Source organism: Enhydra lutris, unplaced genomic scaffold (assembly GCF_002288905.1).
Source record: "Enhydra lutris kenyoni isolate GAN:26980312 unplaced genomic scaffold, ASM228890v2 scaffoldscaffold41, whole genome shotgun sequence".
Taxonomy (NCBI): Eukaryota; Metazoa; Chordata; class Mammalia; order Carnivora; family Mustelidae; genus Enhydra; species Enhydra lutris.
This window is the reverse complement of record NW_019154125.1, coordinates 5,235,394-5,254,857: the sequence shown is the minus strand read 5'-3', so window position 1 is coordinate 5,254,857 and position 19,464 is coordinate 5,235,394. Positions and strand designations below refer to the sequence as shown.

The 19,464-nt window shown below is 41.6% G+C and overlaps 1 protein-coding gene across 1 annotated transcript in view; it reads right to left on the bottom strand.

Annotated features, from left to right (window-relative positions):
- Positions 1-19,202, bottom strand: part of LOC111155376 (aspartyl/asparaginyl beta-hydroxylase-like) — a 58,038-nt gene extending 38,836 nt beyond the window's left edge. Inside the window, exon 1 of the mRNA XM_022515524.1 lies at positions 18,910-19,202. Within this exon, the coding sequence (XP_022371232.1) occupies positions 18,910-19,057 (148 nt within the window). The 5' untranslated portion in view covers positions 19,058-19,202. The remainder of the gene's footprint in view (positions 1-18,909) is intronic.
- Between the last annotated feature and the right edge of the window lie 262 nt (positions 19,203-19,464).

Here is a 19,464-nt window from a genome sequence, read left to right as displayed (position 1 = left end):
TGCTTCTGGAGACAACTAGAAAAATCTGAATATGGAATGTATTTACATAATTTCTTGTGTTGGAGAACTCTATTGTGGTTCTGTAGGACAATGTCCTTGTACTTAGGAGATAGATGAGGAAGTAGTTAAGTGAGTTAAATTGCTCTGATGATCATAGCTTACTTTCGAAGATGCCCAAAAAACGAGAGAGAAAAAGATAAATGGATAAATACACACCTGCACAGCAAATATGGCAAAGTGCTAACAGCTGGTAAATCCAACGAAACAGTATACAAGTCTTTCAATGTACGAAGCTTTTTGCTGTTATATAGGTTTAAAAGTTTCAAAACAGAAAGAAAAATATAAAAATAAAAACAAAAATAAACTGATTTTATAAAAGAAGATACAAGGAGCTAAGGGTCAAGTCCTAAATGAAGTGGTAATGAAAAGGACATGAATCCGGTCACTGGTCTCAAACTTAACAGAAACCCAAGAGAAAGCTGCTGCTACTCAATGTCTCCCACATGCAAGTTCTGCTCACAGACCTCCATCCACTTGCAGGCCAGTTTCCACCAGTTTCTGCCTCATATGCACCCAGGAAAGTAAACCTAACTCCTCTACCACCCAGAAGCTGCTCAAAGCCAGGGAGATGGAGATGTCCCCAAGGGGGACCCCACAGTCCAGACTAGTCAGCCCCAGAGTTTTCACCCCTTCCTCCTCCAAGGGCCTCACAGAAAGCTCTTCCTCCTCTGAGCAGTCTGCCATCCGGGCTCCCTAACAGCAGCCTCCTTCCCCCCCGCATCTGAAGCCACCATTCCAGACTCAGCCCACTCAACACAATAGGATTTTCACCTCCCTCAGTCTGGTCACTGAGAACACAAATACTGAAGGGGATTCTTGTTTGTCAGGCACATCATACAGGCCAACTCCCTCTGAGACTAAAAGCAATTAAAACAACCAAAACACAAACAAAATACTAGGCCTCAAAAACACACAAACAAACAAACAAACAAACAAAATAAAACACAAAAACAAACCAAGATACTGTACCTACTACTTCAAGTCTCTCCCAGCTTGTCCTCAAAGGTGAGTTCACTTGCAAAAGCGAGCTGTTAAAGTCTACCTTCTGAGCCAGGCCATTCTTCTGCAGTGTGTCTTCCCTCCTTCCCGCATTCCCGTCCCCTGAGAGCTCAGTGCCACCCATGAATTTACTCTGCATTAAGTGGGCAGGGCTCCCTTCGAGTTGACACCAGCCCATTAAAATCAGCGCTCTGTGGGAACTGTTCCACAGTCCGGCTGTGATTCAGACCATATAATATGACCCATGTTTTGCCATCTTAGGCACAGGGAGATTTTCAGAGATGGTGTAAAATACCTTGATGAAGTCAGGAAAAATATCAACATTGCGTCCTGACCACTTAGTCTAGAAACCTTATTAAATGTACAATTAATTTTTGTTTTCCTTTTTAAACAAGTTGCACTTAGTAAACCTATAGTGTCTCCTTAGTCTTCATTGCTTTCTTTCCTATGCACTTAAAAACAATCTTTAGGGCCCTGGGTGGCTCAGTTGGTTTAAGTGTTTGCCTTCAGCTCGAGTCATGATCCCAGGGTCCCGGGATCGAGTCCCACATCCGGCTCGCTGCGCTGGGAGTCTGCTTCTCCCTCTCACTTTCCCTCTGTACTCTCAAATAAATAAGTAAAATCTTAAAGTATAATAATAATTTTTAATATGAGAATTTGCTAGGGTTGTCATGAGACATCAGTTTAAGTGGCCTTGAATCTACCTTTCTTTAATGGAATGGGCCATTTATCTTTCAGGTATCTTTGCCATTTCTTCCAATTTTCATGATTCCCCAAAATGTGACTACCCAGAAAACTTCAGCCGGAGTTGTAGATTTGAGTCTTAAAAGCCTCAGATCATTCTCATTTTAGTCTTCCTTTTCCCTCCTCCTTGATCATGCATAGCTTGTTCTTTCAACAAATACTTACTGCTCTGCAGCCCAAAGGACAGCGACACTCCCAGTGGCTTGGTGCTGGACTGTTCTGCTCTATTCTCTCCCCACTGAGTGTGGGGCCTGGAATGCAGGAAGCCCTTGTTAACTTCACTGGACAATTTACAAGGGATTCCCACTAAAATCTAAAAATATAAATTACTCTTTGTCCCATCTAAATGGTAAAACAAATGTAACATACATGAGCATTTTAAAAAAACCAAACCAAACCACACAGTGGTGGTGGACAGGCTGGTTCTAGGTGAGGGACAGAAACGTCCAGGGCACGTACAGCTGGAACCCCATCAGCTTCACCATTTGACTGCCCTGCCCCACACTTCAAGGCTGTCCATGCTGTCCTGATCCTGCCCCAGTTCAAAACCAAAGTGATGGTCAATGTCATCTCATCACATGTTCAGAGATGTCCTGTAACTCTCCTCTTGCTGACCCATTTTGCTCTAAACTCCCTCCACAATCACTTCCGCAGCTCCAGCTTCAACAAATGCACCCCCTTCCCATGACTGAGGTCACCCAGAAAAAAAGTCACCAACCACCTCACTGTCCTGAGCTCAGGTGGCACTGCAGCGAACACTTTTCAAATACTGGTCTTTCGGAGATATTCCAGAAAAACCCAGTCTGTTGCTGACAGCCCACAAGAATAGAACCCAAGAAGATCAGACTAGCTAAGAGGCTAAAGTCTCAACGCGCTCTGCAAAGTATAGAGAAACTGATGTTCGGGCAGAAAGCACAGGTATGCCTGACAGGTGCTGTCCTTCTGATTAGGTCGCGTATCTCCTGGAGCAGTGGGTAAATATTTTTATTACCGTCTTGGATAAAAGTATTACCCTTAAACAGAACATTTCTGGTCAACATAATTCAGATCCGCAAAACAAAGCATTTTTAACTCTATAAGCCAATACCAATTTTAAGGCACAAAGTAATAAAAATCACAGGATGGTAAATTTTAAAAGGCTTCCACAATTTTCTACATGCATCTGAACATGTATTCATTCAACAAATACTCTTGCAGTCCCTACCCTATGCTGCAGCAATGAACCAGAGAGGCCACTTAGCTCACAGCCCCAGTGGAGGAGAAAATCAAATGAAAATAAAATAAAAATTCACTTTGTTAAGTACTATATTAGGGTATGCATTCCATATAGGTAAAAATAATCACTTGGGAAAAATCATAATCTTGAATTTTAAAGATACAACATTGTAAGGTACAATCTGTTCTGAAATCATCTTTATAAATGCTAGCACTGTTCACCTCATTGATTTTTATTTTTTAATTGAAACTGCAAAACCTCAGGGGCACCTCCATGGCTCAGTTGGACATCAACCTTCAGCTCAGGTTGTGATTCTGGGGTCCTAGAGTCAGGCAGTATGTTAGGATCCCTGCTCAGTGGGGACTCTGCTTCTCCCTCTGCCCCTCCCCCTACTTTTGCAAGCTCTCCCTAATAAATAAAATCTTTAAAAAAAAAAAAAACTGGCAAAACATTATCTTTTTTTTAAAGATTCTATTTATTTGCGAGAGAAAGAGAAAGCACAGCAGAAGGTGCAGAGGGAGAGGGAGAGAATCTAAAGCAGTCTCCATGCTGAGTGGGGAGCCCTACATGAGGCTTGATCCTAGGACCCTGAGACCACTACCTGAACTGAAACCCGAGAGTTGGATGCTTAACCGATTGAGCCACCCAGGCACCTCAAAACTGACAAAACCTTATCTTAAGTTATGGAGGAAATATTCATATTTCTTCCAAAGAAATTTTAAAAGCCAGTATCAAAAAGAAAAAGGAAAAGGGAACAAAAATTCAGTAGAATTTCATTGTTCACATAAATCATTGTGGCCTATCCTTCAGTCATATCTAAAAATCAAAGTAATGGGAAAATCAGTGTCTTACAAAGTAGAGAGAAATTTTCCAATTTCACAAAATACAGAACAAACAAAACGGCTGCTTCTGCCAAACCTTCTTCCGCATCAGAATGCACTAACGGCCAAGAAGAACCCCGAGGGATGAGAGGAGCTTCCATGGACAGAGTTACTACCATGTAGAAAATATGAGCATGGTGCCTCCATGGGACCTATTAAAGGACCTGACCTATGTCAGTAATTCTCCATGTCAACAAAGTATGCACTTCCTAATGATTCTGCTGTTTGTTTCTTCAGCGCCAACACTTAACAATGTCAATAAGAATTTTTTTTTATCTACTTTCTTACCCAAAACATCAACCTGGGTGGGGGAAAAAAAATCCACCCATGTAATGCATAATATGTGAGCACTCGTTACATTCAAGGCAGTGTAGAATACACAAAAACACCGCCTCTAGCCTCAGTGCCCTTTTGATCTACCGGAAGGAAGGAAGACTTTTACCTGTGTTTGTTCATTCCGATATTTACTGAGTACCTACCATGTCCTGACAATCACTTAAGCACTAGAGGTAAAAACAAAACAAAACATGGTGCTTGCCTATACAAACATTGAAAGTAACTCTCTCAACCCTAGCACTTACTCTAGATCAGGGAGAGCAAATTACAGTCTATCTCCCACTTCTGCATGGACCATGAGCTTATGAACATTTAGAGAAGAGAAGATCAAGTGAAGAGAAATCAAAGACAGAAACTTACTAACAGGAGAAAATGGACTGAGACTCAAATGTCCACATCCACAAATAAAGCATTACTGGACGCTGGTTGTGTCCATCTGCTTCCACGGCCATCTGAGGCTGCTCCATGCTATGGCAGCAGAACTGAGAAGCTCCAAGGGGGTGTGTCTGAGGGGCAATGCCGAGCCCAGTTCTAAACGATCATGGTCATCTCCCCACCGCCAGTGGCGGATGAGATGTGCAGGCCTATGCCAGCTGAAACCAATAAGCAGCATGGACTCTTACTCTGAGCAAATGAGAAAAAGAAGGCTCTTTTCTTCCACAGGACATGAACAAGGAAGCCTGCATTCCCAGTGGCCTCTGGCTACCATCCTGGCTATAGGTCCAGGAGAGGAACCAGCCTCAAGGTGACATGGACACTGAGAACGAGAGCAGAGAAGCAGAAAGAACACGAGTTCCTGAAGACATTTCTAGCCACTGGTCATATCACGTCTGGAATCAACGTATCACATCTTTTTAAATGAAAAAAAGTCCTAATTGTTTATGGAAGTCTGAGTCTGGTGTCTGTTCCTAACAAAGATGCTACCCTTACTATCAAGCAAGAATGGAAGACCACCGATCATTACAGTCCAAGATGAAATGTCTGTTTTGTTCACAGGAATATCACCATCACCATACTTAATAAACGTATTAATGAAGTGCTTACTATGTGACACTTTGTAACAATCTTTGTAACTATGCTGCAAGTACAGTCATCCATATTTTAAAGATGGAGAAAAGTTAAAGATCCTAAGAGAGGTTTGATGCCTTTATTGAAGTGGCAGAGCCAGCACTCGGGTCCAGTCCAGTCTGATATTTTGTTGTCCGATACCTGATACATTTTCATTTGCTGAAGGAACTAATAAGTGAATAAAGATGCTAAAATAGTGATATGCGGGGAATGCTACGGAACCTCGTGCTTGGGGGCATGGGGGTTACAAAGCCCAGAGTATGAGAAGACACCGAAGAGAGAACAGGAAGGACTAATGAAGGAGCTAAATGGTGAAGGATACTTAGGAGTCAGGCAGGAAAAGGCAAAGCAAGGAGCTGTCCTAGAAGAAACATCATGTGTACAGTCAGAGGCCACAAAGAGTGACTGAATATGGCTTAATCAGTATAAACAGAGAGAGGGAGGCAGAAAATGGCTGGAGAGGGTAAGAGAGGCAAGATCATGAAGTGTCCCTAGATCATGCTACAGAACTCCACAGTATCTTGAGTCCTGAGGAACCACTCAAGGTTTTCAAATAAAGAAGGGGCATGACCTCATCTCCACTTTATAAAGGTGGCTATGACAGAGAGATGAAACAGGGCCAGTTAGGAGTAACCTAAGCAACAACGAAAGAATCTAAAATGTTCAACTGAAGGAGCTCTAGAGTCAAGGGTTGGGATCCCAACTGCAGTTCCCACTGCTACTAGCTCCATGATCTTTGATAAATTAAGCTAAGCTTCCATTTCTTCACCCACAAAAAGAGGAGGTCAAGAATAACTATGAGAATTAAACGTTGAGCTAAAGAAACAATGTCTGACATATAGTGAGCACTTGCTAAGTGGCAACTAGGTTTGTCCTCTACCATTATGGTTACCAGTTAAGTTGATAGCTCAGGAGGAATACCAAGCATTGGAAGCCATCAACAGACAGTAGTTACAGCTATGCAGAGTGTGTAGCATGGGATGAGAACAGGGCCCAGCAAAGAATTCTGGGGAAGACCGTCCTCTTCCGGGAGCAAAGAAAAGGAACAAGAGCCCAGCAGATCTAGGGCTAATGTAGTCTATGTTGACTCTGACCAGAAAGACTTGGAGGGAAGGAGAGAAGAAGAGGAGCCCATATTACTCATTTGTGATATTTGGCTGGGTAGAGGAGGCAGGGTAGAAGGAGGTTTTGGGTTTTGTTTTTCATTAAATGAGAGAAACTAAAGAAAGGGGAACAGGCTATGGAAAGGGATAGAGAACAGGAGTTTTCAGGGGTGGGAAGTGATTGCTCAGGTCTGTGAGAACATGGTACACACCAGTGAGGGCTCCCTTGGGCGGCCCATGGCTCCTGCCCCAGCCTTTGCTTTTCTCTTAGGTTGGTAGGGCCCAGAGGTCCGTAACAGCTGCGACTGCCAAGGTTTTACATTCTTTCTATCTGTGGTACTGGCTCCTCTCCACTCACGGTCCACCCTACTGGGCCTCCTCCTCAGTCTAAAGAAAGAAAAGGGGCTGTACTGAACTACACATTGAAGATATATTTTATGAGCTCAGTTCTTATTTTCTCTCATATGCCAATTAGAGCAATATCTTGTCAAGATTTTCAACTGTACTGGCTTTTGCAGCCATCCTAGGCCCCAGACCCCAGTCTCCCCACTCAGGGCAGGGTGGGGAGAGAACAAAAAAATCAGCCTCATGTCAGTTGGTTCCCAATGTCATGAACTTCAGAGATCAAACCCCAAACCCCACACATGATGCATGAGATGAGAGACGTTTTTTAAATTTTATTTATTTTTTAAGATTTTATTTATTTATTTGACAGAGAAAGACACAGAAAGAGAGGGAACACAAGCAGGGGAAGTGGAAAAGGAAGCAGCAGACCTCCCGCTGAACTGGGAGCCCAATGCGGGGCTCGATCCTAGGATCCTGGGAACATGGCCTGAGCCAAAGAGAGACACTTAAACGACTGAGCCAGTCAGGTGCGCCAAGACTTTTTTTTTTTTTTTAAAGATTGATTGATTGATTGATTGATTGATTTAGATTGGTGCAGGGGCGGGGGGAGCAAGAGGGGAGGGAGGGGAAGAAGGAGAGGGAAAGAGAATCCTCAAGAAAACATCCCACTGAGGGCAGAGCCCAACTTGGGGCTCAACCCCAGGACCCTAGATCAGGACCTGAGCCAAAATCAAGAGTTGGCTGCTTAACTGACTGAGTCACCCAGGTGCCCTGAGATGTGAAACTCTTGAAGGATGTCCCTGATTTCTCCAAACAATGGGAGGAAGTCATCTGTCAAAACGCAATGGGAAGAAGTAAGGCATTGAGCTCAAGGAGTTGAAGATTTAAATAGCTAGTACTGAAAACACAGGGAAACATCAACTAAGAACACACAGAGGACAGCAAGACTTTGTTGCAGGGCCAACCGAGGAGGAAGATCTCAAATACAAGTAATTTCTTCCAAATCAGTACTTACCTGAGCTACTGAACAGTTCTTTATCTTACCCAATCTTAATCAACCTTACTCTACCCTGATTCAGTCATCTTAAATGTCTCAGTGATCACAAGAGGTTGTGAAAAGTAGCTAGGGACTTATTGGCACAAATACTATACCACTTCTAAAAGAAGAAAAGAATACAAGTTGCTTTATGAGCTTTGCACCTTCACATATATGAATTTCACCTTAAAGATGTCCTACCTTTGTAATTTAACAGATCAAAATGGAAATGGAAACACAGGGAACATCAATGTTTGGCACATAAATCTATTAATACCTTCATAGGAGACACAGAGCCATTCAGGAACTGTTCTCTCAGATCTACGTCAGGTACCCTAGACTTCCAAGTACATTTACTGGTTACAACTAAAGAGATTGAGCCATTAAAACCCATCAAATAATCAAATAAACCTGAAAGTTCCAAAAAACAAGCATTATGACTCATGAAGAGAGTCAGTTCAGTTTTGAACAAAGTAATGTATCCAGTGCTAGTCCTTACCATTTAAGCAGGAAAATGGACACCATACCAAGCCAACGTAACCACATCACCAGGACCAAATGGTTTACCTTCTCACAGGTATTAGACTATCCAGCCTATTTTTTAAAGACTTTTCACTTTAATAAACTCAGAAAAAAATCTGTCTAAAAATAACTAGAATTTTTTTAAGTTTTTTTTTTTTTTTTTTTTTTTTGAGAGAGAACAAAAATGAGTGGGGTGAGAGGGAAGGGGCAGAGGGAGAGGGAGAAGTAGACTCTCCGCTGAGCAGGGAGCCTAATGTGGGACTCCATCCCAGGACCCTAAGGTCATGACCTGAGCCAAAGGTATATGCTTAACTGCCTGAGGCACCCAGGTGCCCCCAAATAACCAGAATTTAAAGATATTTAAAATTTAGGGGATTCTGGGTGGCTCGGTTGGTTAAAGGTCTGACTCTTGACTTTTGCTCAGGTCATGAACTCAGGGTCGTGAGATGGAGCCCTGTGTTGGGCTCCAGGCTAGGCATGGAGGCAATTTGAAACTTTCTCCCTCCCTCTGCATCATACTACCACTTGCTTGCATGCGCTCTCTCTCTCTCTCTCCCTCTCAAAAATAAATAAATAAATAAATAAATAAATAATAAACCCCAAAACTTCTAAAAGAAAGTATAACAGGATAGCTTTGTAACTTGAAAATAGGGGGAAAAAAGAAAATAGGCAGTTTCTTAGACAAGATAAAGAGAGCAAAAACCATTAAAAATGAAGTAAACATCAACATAAAAATATTTGCTCTTCAAAAGATACTATTAAGAAAAAAGTAAGCTATAGACTGGAAGAAATTATTTGCAATACATATATCTATCTGAAAAGAACGTCTATCTGGGATATTTTAAAGTTACAACTCAATAACAAAAAGACCAAAAAAAAAAAAAAAGACAATAAAAAATAGGTAAAAGGGTAAACAGAAACTTTGCAAAAGAAGATAATATATATGACCAATAAGCAGAAGAAAAACTACGTGACATCACTAGTCATCAGGGAAATGTAATTTTAAACCACAATGAGAAGCCACTAACACCCACCAGAATGGCTAAAATTAAGAAGACTGACAACACTAAATGTTGGTACAGATGTAGAACAACTATATTCCTACACGCTGTTGGTGGGAGCGTAATATATATTGTACAACCACTCTGGAAAATAATTTGGCAGTTCTTGCATAAAACTAAACAAATACCTACCTTATAACCCAGTAATTCCTCTCCTAGGTATTTACTCAGAGAAATGAAGACATACATCCTCTTAAAAAAAAAAAAAAAAAAAGAAATCCCCAATATTACAATATTCATAGAATGTTCTTTGTAATAGGCCCAAATTAGAAATAGCCCAAGTGTCCATCAGTAAAAGACCAGAGAAACATTGTACTCTGGTCACACAATGGACCACTTGGCAACAAACACAACAAGATACTCATACACGCAACATGGATGGACCTCAAAAATCTGCTGACTCAAAGAAGATGTAAACAAAGTTCCAAAACAGACAATACCAATCTACAGTGAAAAAATTTAGTACAATGGCTGCCTCTGATGGCAGAGGTGGTGGCAAGGAGGGGATTGGAGTTTTCTGAGGTGATAGACATATTCTCTATCTTACCAGGTTGTTTGGGTTACACAGATGTACACATTTATAAAGACTGAGAATAATACACTAAGATTTGTGCAATTCACTGTATGCAAATATTACCTCAGGGGGTTAAAAAAAAAAACAAAACCCAGAAACAAATGTTGAGCTCTAGTTAACATCAGACATCAGTAAATGTTTAGGAGTGAGGTATACTGATATTTACAACTTACTTGGAAACCCATAAAGAACAAATTAACAGATTGATATGATACGAAGCAAATATATTAAATGTTAACCACTACAAAATCTCAGTGGTACGGTCATTATACAATTCTTTTAACTCAGGTGCACATTCTAAATTTTTCATAATAAAATACTTGTTTAAAAATGTAAATACAAAAAAAATGTAAATACATTAATTACCCAGGCTAAACGTAATAAAAGATCTATGTAACTTCTGGATGAAATTACAAAAATTAATGATAAGACTTAAATAAATAGGAAATTATACTATGTTCACATATAGGAAGACCTGGTTTTATAGATGTCTATTTGTCCCAAATCATGCTATAAATTCAATACAACTCCAGTCAATATCCTGTAACAGTTCTCATGAAACTTACTTGATAAGCTTATGCTAAATGGTACAGTCATGCACAAGGAAAGGTCCGAAAACATCAAGGACAATGATAACAAGACAAGGCAGAGGATTTGCCTAACCAAATATGCTGTGAGTGATTCCTACACGCTTGGAATAAAACAGAGCCACACAAGAGTTATACATAATACATGATACACGCAGATTAGCGTGTAAAGACACTTCAACTGATGGTACAAGAAATTATCATCATCCGTTTTTTAAAAATATTGAATTAGATCTCTACCTCACAATATATACAATAAAATCTACACTTGGTACTTTAGAGATCTACATTGAGAAAACAAAATTTAAGATATTTTAGAAGAAATAAGATAATGTTTTACGACCACAATATATACAATAAAATGTACACCTGGTAGTTTAGAGATCTACATGTGAGAAGACAAAATTTAAGATATTTTAGAAGAAATAAGAGAATGTTTTATGATCTCTGTTTTGGAAAGGATGTCTTAAAGCACAAAGGTACAAACCATAAAGTAAAAATTATAATATGAATATGCTAAAATCTTAAAATTCTCCACTAAATATACTATAGGAAATGACAAGGAAAATAATCAGATTGGGAGAAGCCCCTCACCCTACAAATAATCCAAAGGTTCAGAATATAGAACAGAAATTCTACAAATCAAAACGAAAAACACGTAACAAACCAAACCACCACCACCACACCCCCAAAAAAAGACACGCTCAATGAACAGGCAACTCACAGAAAAGGAAACACAAATAGCTATTCTCGGGAGTAATCTCACTGCTGATCAAGCCAATGCAAGTTGAAACCACAAGATAACAACATCACACCCACTAAACTTGTGGATATTAAACCTCACCAAGTGCTAGTAATGCGGTGGCAGCAAAAAGGAGCTGTAGGCTGGGTGATCGGAAGCATAAACCTACTACAACAACACAGACAGCAGGAGCGCGTGAAGTTGAAGAAATGCTTTCTTATGACCACCAATTCCAAGCCAGAAAAGCCCTTCGGAACGTACACAAGGGCATGGGCACCCACAAGATTGCTCAGAGCAGCAATGTCTGCAGAAAGAAAACTCAACAAGCCAAGTGGTATACAGAGATACACTTCCTAAGCACTTTTATCTAAACGGCCTTTGACAATAGTTACGTTTACACAAATCACCCCTAGTTATACAACCTGCAACGTGACATTATGTAATAGACATCACTTGGGTGTCAATACATTATACATTATAAGGAAGTGCAGGATAATAATTATCACAAATCGTGTAAGAGTGGCTGAGAAGGGATAATGCAGGAGAGGAGAAACCAAGAATTTGGCAACATTTTATTTCTTCACCTGGACAGTGGCTAGGTCTTAAATGTGCAACATTTCAAAGAGACAAAGTTTTAAAGAACAGTACATAGCAATCTATGGTTGTAGAAGTTAGAGAGATGGCTCACTGACAAAAAAGCATGAATTAATCTCTAAAACTCAGAAAGGGACAGCCGTTCAAACGAACTTGATTCAAAGAACGGAAAAGTGAAGTTAAACGCTAGACAGACAGTCTTTCGGCACACATTTTTATTTTCACATAAGAAAAAAAAAAGTAACTGCTCCTAAGTAAAATTTACATGTAAACATTAAGACCAAAAGGGCTTCCCAGTGTATCTTTTCAGGAACTGGGAAATTTAAAACGGTGAAAAATGGGGAGGAGGGGAGGGAACTGTGTATGTTAGTGATATGATAAATAAGAAACAGAAGTTAGACACAGAGTATAACGTCAAAACAGCGCTGACTCTACACCCTACCAATTAGGGAACCATATTATTTTATCAAACAATATTTTTTCACTTTAAAATGAAGACTGAGGCTTGCTGGCTTCCATACAGAATGAGTCACTGGGTTAAATGGGCAGGCACATATGTGGGAGAGAAGTAATGGCATTTCTCCAAGCCCTGCAAGAGTGCCTTTCACTCTGCTCTAACTGGACAGCCGCCACCGGCCCGGCCCGGTCTGATTCACTAGCCCTACCCGCTCTAGAGCACAGAGAGCATCTACAGTGGATGATGAGAGTTACACTGTGGCCAGAATGACGAGACAAGCCACCTGGATCGCACAAGGGGCTGAAGAACAGTCCAAAACCTTCAAAAGTCCTTGTATGACTATTTGTTTTTAAACAATGTATTCGTGAAGTAAGTTCAGATTTTCCTTTGAGTCTAGAAATTTTTTTTTTTAAAGATTTTTATTTATTTATTTGACAGAGAGAGATCACAAGTAGACGGAGAGGCAGGCAGAGAGAGAGAGAGGGAAGCAGGCTCCCTGCGGAGCAGAGAGCCCGACGCGGGACTCGATCCCCGGACCCTGAGACCATGACCTGAGCCGAAGGCAGCGGCTTAACCCACGGAGCCACCCAGGTGCCCCTTTCCTTTGAGTCTAATAGGTTATCTACAGCAAATTTGTCCTCAAGGGTCATCAGTGGGATCAGAACTGAACTGCATTCAGAGATTTGCCATTAAAAGATAACCACCTCAGCCAAAGGTAAGACACTTCCCTGAAAACAAGTATCAAATGCAGGCCAAATGCCTTAAGCTCTCCCATTCCAGAAGAATAAAATTTTTTAAAAATAAATAATGAACGACAAGAAAATACTACCCTGGCTCCCCACACCAGCAGAAGAAAGAGAAAAAGTTAAAGCATGGGACTCCGGAATATACCTCTACAGCTGGCATACAGAAAAGAAAGAAACAAACATCTAGTCTTCTAGCAGAAATCGCCAGAACTGTAGAACGGAACCAGACATGCACCTCCACCCAGACAGACTTACACCTACGCCTGCAGAGCTGAGTGGATCCTGGAGCAGCAGACCTGAGACATCTGAGCCAACCTCAGCACCTCCACATCCCCCGACAGGCAGCTGACACTTTCCCCAGAGACTGGTTAAATTGTAGATGGGTTCTACGTACCTTCCAGTTTTACTAAGGGGAAGTTAATTTAAATTTTTTTTTTTTTTTTTTGCAGGGACACTTGGGTGGCTCAGTCGGTTAAGCATCTGCCTTGGCTCAGGTCATGATCCCAGGCCGGGGTCCTGGAATCAAGCCCTGCATTGGGCTTCCTGTTCAGCTAGGTGCCTGCTTCTCACTCTCCCTCTGCCTGCCACTCCCCCTGCTTGTGCTATCCCCACAACACCATGTCAAATAAATAAACAAAATCTTGAAAAAAAAAATGTTTTTGTATCTTGGTACAGAATGAAGTTGGAACTACTTAGGAGATAAAAAGTATCCAAGACACAAACAAAGTTATCTATTTTCATATTAAAAACAGCACCAAAAGACTAAAATGTATCTTAGTTCTAGTAAAATAAAACAACATAATAGACCTACAAATGGTGTACCTTGGCCTTCAGAGGTGGACAGAAATGCATCACGTGGTCCTCCAGGCCATAGTAGAAACACTACTGCTGGGACAACCATTTCACTTGTAACACATAGGCTAACAGAATGTAACAAAATGATTTGTTTTTCAACCATAAAAAAATGTCAGGCATGCAATGACCTGCTTAGCTCTGCACCCTTATGTCCTCCACAAAGTTTTGTACTCACCCTTGCCAATAGAAAAACTTTAATGAAGGTATCTGAGGTCAAAACAAAGGCATAGAAAATTGGTTTGAGGGCTATAACAACCATGAAATGAGAGAAGACTTCTTCCAAGATCAGGGTAAGAGATTTGGAGAGACTAACTACACGGTCTCTAAATGGACATGAATCCAGGTCAACAGATTCCCAAAGTACATTCCTTTTTGGGTGGTGGGGTTATTCTACTGGGATTGGAGGGCTCGGGGGTTAAATTTCTGTACCGACTAAAAATAAGGTAGATAGTCCACAAGAGCCTTTATCCAAGTTACTTTGCTGCTAATTAGCTGAAAAGGAAAATTTTTCCTTTTCTAGTAATCTCTCTACCATATGTGATTTTAAAGAAGACTAAAATACAGACCTTTCCTTTTACCTCCTACAGGTTAATATGTTTGGTCTTTTTAAAATGTGTTCAAGAGTTCCCTCAGAACATTTTTTAGTACTTGGTTTCAAATCATCCTGGCCAGGCTGGGCAAAACGCTGTTCAAAGGAACACAAAACAGCACACTGTTCTTGGAGCTTTCATCCTATCTCTTCGTCCTAGAATGACTAATGGAGGATAAACCAACTGGCCCTACCTGACAGCCTATCGATAAAGAAAGGGAATTTCACCAAGGCCTCTTCATTCAAGGGAGCCAGAATGCAATCTGCAGTGTGTTGTGTCTGTTCGTTACTAAGCAGTCCAAGCAATACTGAAAGTAGAAAGAAAGAAAACACAAATTTCTAAATGATTAGTATCCATCAGATGAATCTGTGAATGCAGAAGTTTTGCAGATACTATATGAATGTGTTAATTCTAGGGGCACCTGGGTGGCTCAGTGGGTTGGGTGTCTGCCTTCAGCTCAGGTCATGATGGGAGGGAGGTGGGGGCTGGGATCCCATTGGCACCAGGATCCTTGCTCCGCAGGGAGCCTGCTTCTTCCTCTCCCTCTGCCATCCTCCCCACCCCCCACCATTTATGCTCTCTAGATCTTTCAAATAAATAAATAAATAAAACATTTAAAAAAAAATGAATGCATTTAATTCTAAACAAGATGAGCTAAATAGGGGTACCTGGGTGGCTCAGTGGGTTAAGCCTCTGCCTTCAGCTCAGGTCATGATCTCAGGGCCCTGGGATCAAGCCCCACATCTGACTCTGCTCAGCAGGGAGCCTGCTTTCCCACCCCCTCAGCCTACCTCTCTGCCTAGTTGTGATCTCTCTCGCTCTATCAAATAAATAAATAATCTTAAAAAAAAAGATAAGCTAAATAAATAAGGCTGCTAGGGACAAAATCTTACTACTAAATTTAAAAATCTGCTGTTAAAGACCTTGAAAGCAATACCTATGAGTTTTTAAGCAGTTGTCCATCGATAGTTCTGGGTATGTACAGAACTGATTAAATAAAAAAAACTAAGTGGTATTACATAACCGAAACTTTAACTGAAAAAGGATAAAGTATTCTACAGTGACACCTACTGGTGAAGTGTAACATAGTAGCCTGACACTATTAGACAAACCACTATTGGACAAACAGATGTTTACATCTCTGTAACATGTTAGAAAGCTACAGGAAAAGATTTAATGATAGTCAAAAGGGAAAAGCTAAACAAAAACATTACACATACCAGAGTCTATGAACTGCAAAGTAAGCCCAACAGGTCACCATGATTCTTCCCAACCAAAAATTTTCCAATCAATAAATGTGAACTAAGTTACCCCTGGCCCCAACTGGCCATGCAAGTGAAATTTTCATACGCAAGTTAAAGGCAAGATGTCCAATTTACTCATGTTTCTTTTATATTTTAAAGAGTAAAACTGAAGAGGTAAAACTGAGTTCTGTATGAAACTAGATATTTTATTGGTTTTCAGTTTAAGTTGAAGACTTAAATGAAAGGTAGGCACTTGCTTTAAAATATCCATTATATAAATTCCCTAAATTCTAAACATCACTTTTCAACAAAATGATCACCAAGATAAAGAGAAAGCCAAATAATCACTTTCTCCCTAAAATGAATGTTTCAAAGGACTGAGTCCTTCTCCCCCATGCTTTTATACAAAAATTTAACAAATAATATTTCATATGACTGATGTCGTCATCAACTTCAGACTTTCAATGCAACACATCTCGAAAAACTTCCTATTTAGGCCCGTGCATTTCTTCTCAGACTAAGATTTTCAAAAGTACTATTTCAAACCTAATTTTAGTCAAATTTAACTGGATATGAAAAAAAGCATACTTTTTTATTAAGCAACTTGGTGTGGTATGCCACAGACCTAACCAAAAAGGAAGAGATCATCTACAGAGGGAAAGGGATAATCTACTTCAAATCTAAAATTCCCATAAAATCTTACAAATTAGAGGACCTCAAATTCAAGTATGATGGTATCATGAATGAGTGACAGAAAACTTGAGTTCTAGTCTTGGATCGTCCATTAACTAGTTGGATTTCAAAGACCCACCCAACCTTCAATGAACTACACGAATTTTCTGGGCATTAATTCCCTCATCCGTAAAATTAGAAGAGGGAACTAGATGGGCCTTAGGGTAATGCCACTACTAAAATTTCTTCAGCTTCTGTGATTTCCCAGCAGATGAGAATGGTTTGGGAATCAATGTCTCTACCTCAAAGACTCAAGAAACACAGCAACAAAAAGGAAGTCGGCTTTATCTTCCAGGTATAACCTGCTATATAAGCAAACAAGACAAACAGAATTACACTTTCAAACTGTTTAAGACTCAAAGAATCGCTGTTTCCACCTCCAGTGCCTTCTACCTGGCACACAATCAGAACTCACTACTACAAAAAATGGCTGTGGAAAAAGACTACTCATTACGTAACATGCAAGACTCCAATACCAACTCTTTCAGTGTTTTGTGTTCCGTTTTTGTTATGTTTTGTTTTGGTAATACAGTTACTTTTCTCTTTTACATACCATGTCTTTTCGTGACAATTGTGCAATCAATGTGAACAATGCGTAAAAGGCCACAGATCCTCAAATATGGACAGGAGTGGCAGCTCAAAAGTATCTAAATAGGCAAGTCAAAATACATTAATTTAGGTCGTAACATTTCCTATATTTATTACCTGCCTATTAAAACTGGTTCAGTGATTGAAGAACCAGTGGTGGTGAGAACACAATATATATCCCCCCCCAACTCCCCCAACCTGCCGCACTAATTCAAACCCAGTAATAGTCCTTAATACAATGACTTCCCCAGGCGCAATCAGGCCTCTTCTACCCACGAGTACAAAGAGTAAAATGGAACAAAGATGTGCCTCCCTTATAAACAGCTACAGAAAAACTTCTGACAGCAGTTAACATGAACAAAACAACAGTATTGTTCATCAGCTTTCCTGGCTTGCTGGTGAGGATCTTCCCATTTAGAAATTTTTAAAAGGGTAGCCAAAGCTGCCGGAGACAATTCACCTACTCTTCTGCCTCTTTAAGCAACTGACTGGAATTTAGGGACAAGTGACAAAGGAACACAAACTTTTACTTATGTCACTTAACCAACTGAGCCACCCAGGAGCCCCTTAACTTTTACTTATGTCAAAGATGAATTAATATGCTGTCTTTTAACTTCGAATTGTGTGTATCTTTTTTCATTTACGATATAAATATTAGCTCTTAGAATGTTAATTTGTGCAATGAGTTTAATTACACTACGTTCACCATTTAAATGTATTCATTCACTCATTAATCAAATATTTATTGAGCACCTATTAAGTCCAGGACTATTCTAGGAGTTGGCAATAGGAATGAACAAGGAGAGGGTGTAAAACAAGAAGGCAATACACAAGAAAATAAGATACTTTGACATGATGATAAGTGCTTATTAAAAAAAACAGTTATATGAAGTATGACTGTAGTTACCTAATTTATTTGTTTTATATATAAAATGATTACTTGTAGACCTCGGGAAACAGAAAGTCTCTATCATTTCAAAATGATCATCTCAAAAAGGAAAAACTGCAGCTCACATTCACACACACGTGTACTGCAGTTACAATATCCTAAATGAGTCCAAGGAAGTATAAAAGAAATAGAACCGCTGAAATATGAGATGAAACAGATTTAAAACATCTGCACTGTTCTCTTTGCTGGGTAAAGCACATGGAAGAAAAAGGTTAATAGCCAACGTGTTTTTTGTTTTGTTTTGTTTTTTTAAAGAGAAGACTGAAAAAATCGAGAGGTTCACCCAGTATTCTATGATATTCCATGATACTTTCAAGGCAACAACAACAACGCATGTTAAGAAAGCTACCTAGGAGCAAAAGTATTTAAAATTATTTCCAAAAACATTCAAATCACTCCCGCCCCCCCCACAAACACACCCGACACACACACACAATCACACACACACACACACACACAGAATATTACCCTGGTTGGGCAGGAACTTATTTTCTCCGACTTTGGCTCATTTCCAAACTCCCCAAAACATGCACCGCAAAGGTAAACTGGTTCCCTTACTCCCTCCCATCTTTGGATCCACGCACAGCCAAGAAAAGGTAGATCAGTAACCTCCCTTCTGGCTGCGCCATGCAGGTGAGGGATCAGCCGGGAAGGGGCTCCCCGGCGCGACCAACCCCAGGCCACGGACCCAGCTCCGCCCGGCCCCTCGGTCCTCCCGCCTGGCCCACTGCGCGCGGCCTCCGCCCCGCGCCAAAAGGAGGAGCGACGCGGAGGATGAAGGAGATGCACGGCGGGATCCGAGGAGACTGAACTGCAAAGCCAGCCGCCCGGGCCGGTCCCGGACCCCGGCCCCGCACTCCCGCCTCCGCACGCCTCTGACCTCTCCGGGCCCCGGGGCTGCTGCTGCCGCCGCTGGTGCCCGCGCCCGGGCTGCCGCTGCCGGAGCCGCTGCCAGAGCCGCTGCTGCTGCTGCTGCTGCTGCTGCTGCTGTTGCCGCCGCCGCCCTTGGCGTTCTTGCGAGGGGCCATTGCGCGCACTACCAGAACCGGCGAGGGGTGGTGGGGTTCCTCAGTGAGCCGTGACACCGGAGGCGCAAGGGCCGCTGACGGCGGCGAGCGCTGCGGCGGGTGCGGGCCGCTGCTCCTGCAGCAGCGCCTGTGTCTCGGCACCGCCCGCCGCGCCTCCGAGGACTTTCGCCCGCGTGCCGGCTGCGCGCGCCCAACACTCGCGTGCGCTGAACCTGTGACTCCCTCCCCTGGCGAGAGCGCGCGGCTCGCCCACCCCCCTCGGCCACGCCCCTTCCCGCCCGAGCCCCGCCTCCTCCCACCCCCGCGGAAGGCTGAATGACGGAGACTAGAGCCAATCACAACGGCTCCTGTGAAGGGACGGAACCCTGCTGTGCGTCCCCACCCCCTGAAGACTTGGGGCTGTTCTG